This window comes from Salvelinus fontinalis, chromosome 33, assembly GCF_029448725.1.
Source record: "Salvelinus fontinalis isolate EN_2023a chromosome 33, ASM2944872v1, whole genome shotgun sequence".
NCBI lineage: Eukaryota > Metazoa > Chordata > Actinopteri > Salmoniformes > Salmonidae > Salvelinus > Salvelinus fontinalis.
Genome location: NC_074697.1, coordinates 15,962,538 through 15,965,037, shown reverse-complemented (window position 1 = coordinate 15,965,037; position 2,500 = coordinate 15,962,538). Strand labels below are relative to the sequence as shown.

General features: G+C 42.9%; 1 protein-coding gene across 2 annotated transcripts in view; it reads left to right on the top strand.

The window, feature by feature from the left end:
* Positions 1 to 2,500, top strand: part of LOC129831759 (tyrosine-protein kinase receptor UFO) — a 130,997-nt gene that overhangs the window by 97,092 nt on the left and 31,405 nt on the right. For both annotated transcript variants that reach the window (XR_008755809.1, XM_055895182.1), the window contains exon 11: positions 1 to 14. This exon is cut by the window's left edge and continues 78 nt beyond it. Coding sequence is in view for 1 of the 2 variants with exons in the window: in XM_055895182.1 (XP_055751157.1) it covers positions 1 to 14 (14 nt within the window). In the remaining variant the exon portion in view is untranslated. The remainder of the gene's footprint in view (positions 15 to 2,500) is intronic.

The following is a 2,500-nucleotide window of genomic DNA, read 5'->3' as shown; positions in this document are numbered from 1 at the left end:
CACTGAGGCCACATGTGAGTCCCTCTGTCTGTCTTACCTGTCCCTCTGTCTTACCTGTCCCTCTGTCTTACCTGTCCCTCTGTCTTACCTGTCCTCTGTCTATACCTGTCCCTCTGTCTATACCTGTCCCTCTGTCTATACCTGTCCCTCTGTCTATACCTGTCCCTCTGTCTTACCTGTCCCTCTGTCTTACCTGTCCCTCTGTCTTACCTGTCCCTCTGTCTATACCTGTCCTCTGTCTATACCTGTCCCTCTGTCTATACCTGTCCCTCTGTCTTACCTGTCCCTCTGTCTTACCTGTCCTCTGTCTATACCTGTCCTCTGTCTATACCTGTCCCTCTGTCTTACCTGTCCCTCTGTCTTACCTGTCCCTCTGTCTTACCTGTCCCTCTGTCTATACCTGTCCTCTGTCTATACCTGTCCCTCTGTCTATACCTGTCCCTCTGTCTTACCTGTCCCTCTGTCTTACCTGTCCCTCTGTCTTACCTGTCCCTCTGTCTATACCTGTCCCTCTGTCCTACCCGTCCCTCTGTCTTACCTGTCCCTCTGCCTATACCTGTCCCTCTGTCTTACCTGTCCCTCTGGCTGTCTATACCTGGTCTCTGTCTATACCTGTCCCTCTGTCTATACCTGTCCCTCTGGCTGTCTATACCTGGTCTCTGTCTTACCTGTCCCTCTGTCTATACCTGTCCCTCTGGCTGTCTATACCTGGTCTCTGTCTTACCTGTCCCTCTGTCTATACCTGTCCCTCTGGCTGTCTATACCTGTCCCTCTGGCTGTCTATACCTGTCCCTCTGGCTGTCTATACCTGGTCTCTGTCTTACCTGTCCCTCTGTCTTACCTGTCCCTCTGTCTATACCTGTCCCTCTGTCCTACCCGTCCCTCTGTCTTACCTGTCCCTCTGTCTATACCTGTCCCTCTGTCCTACCCGTCCCTCTGTCTTACTTGTCCCTCTGTCTTACCTGTCCCTCTGTCTTACCTGTCCCTCTGTCTATACCTGTCCCTCTGTCCTACCTGTCCCTCTGGCTGTCTATACCTGTCCCTCTGTCTATACCTGTCCCTCTGTCTATACCTGTCCCTCTGTCTTACCTGTCCCTCTGTCTGTCTATACCTGTCCCTCTGTCTTACCTGTCCATCTGTCTGTCTATACCTGTCCCTCTGTCTATACCTGTCCCTCTGTCTATACCTGTCCCTCTGTCTTACCTGTCCCTCTGTCTGTCTATACCTGTCCCTCTGTCTTACCTGTCCCTCTGTCTGTCTATACCTGATCCTAGATCCTACCTACCTGACCCTAGAGCAGTGGAAGATGGGCGTCACTCTACATGTCCTTACATGTAACTGACCTCAGGATATATATAGCTAGATGGATAGAGTCTCCCTGTCAACTTGCCTGTTTTTCTCTGACATATAGCTGACACCAGAGATGGAAGCAAGCCTGCTCCAACACATAGTCATCCATTGATAGAAACAGTACTATTCCAACATACTGCATGCAGTATACTATACCACCTATACAATACATACATACACACTGTATACTAAACCACCTTTACAATACTACATACATACTGTATACTATATCACATATACAATACTATATACATATTGTATACTGTACCACCTATACAATACTACATACATACTGTATGCTATATCACATATACAATACTACATGCATACTGTATACTAAACCACCTTTACAATACTACATACATACAGTATACTATGCACTACTATATAATGCACCACCTATACAATACTACATACATACTGTATACTATATCACCTATACAATACTATATACATACTGTATACTGCACCACCTATACAATACTACATACATACTGTATACTATACCACATATACAATACTACATACATACTGTATACTATATCACCTATACAATACTATATACATACTGTATACTGCACCACCTATACAATACTACATACATACTGTATACTAAACCACATATACAATACTACATACATACTGTATACTAAACCACATATACAATACTACATACATACTGTATACTATACAATACTACATACATACTGTATGCTATACCATCTATACAATACTACATACATACTGTATACTAAACCACATATACAATACTACATACATACTGTATACTATACAATACTACATACATACTGTATACTATACAATACTACATACATACTGTATGCTATACAATACTACATACATACTGTATGCTATACCATCTATACAATACTACATACATACTGTATGCTATATCACATATACAATACTACATACATACTGTATGCTATATCACATATACAATACTACATACATACTGTATGCTATACCTGTATAGTGTTTACCCTCTTTGCCTGTGACTGCCTGGCCTAACACAGTGCATCCCTGTCCTATAGAGGAGGCATGGATGAGGACAGTATAATAACCAGGGTTTTTAGCTGAATCCACCCAGAGATAAGCTGAGCTTAGCATTATTAATATATTCTCTGTC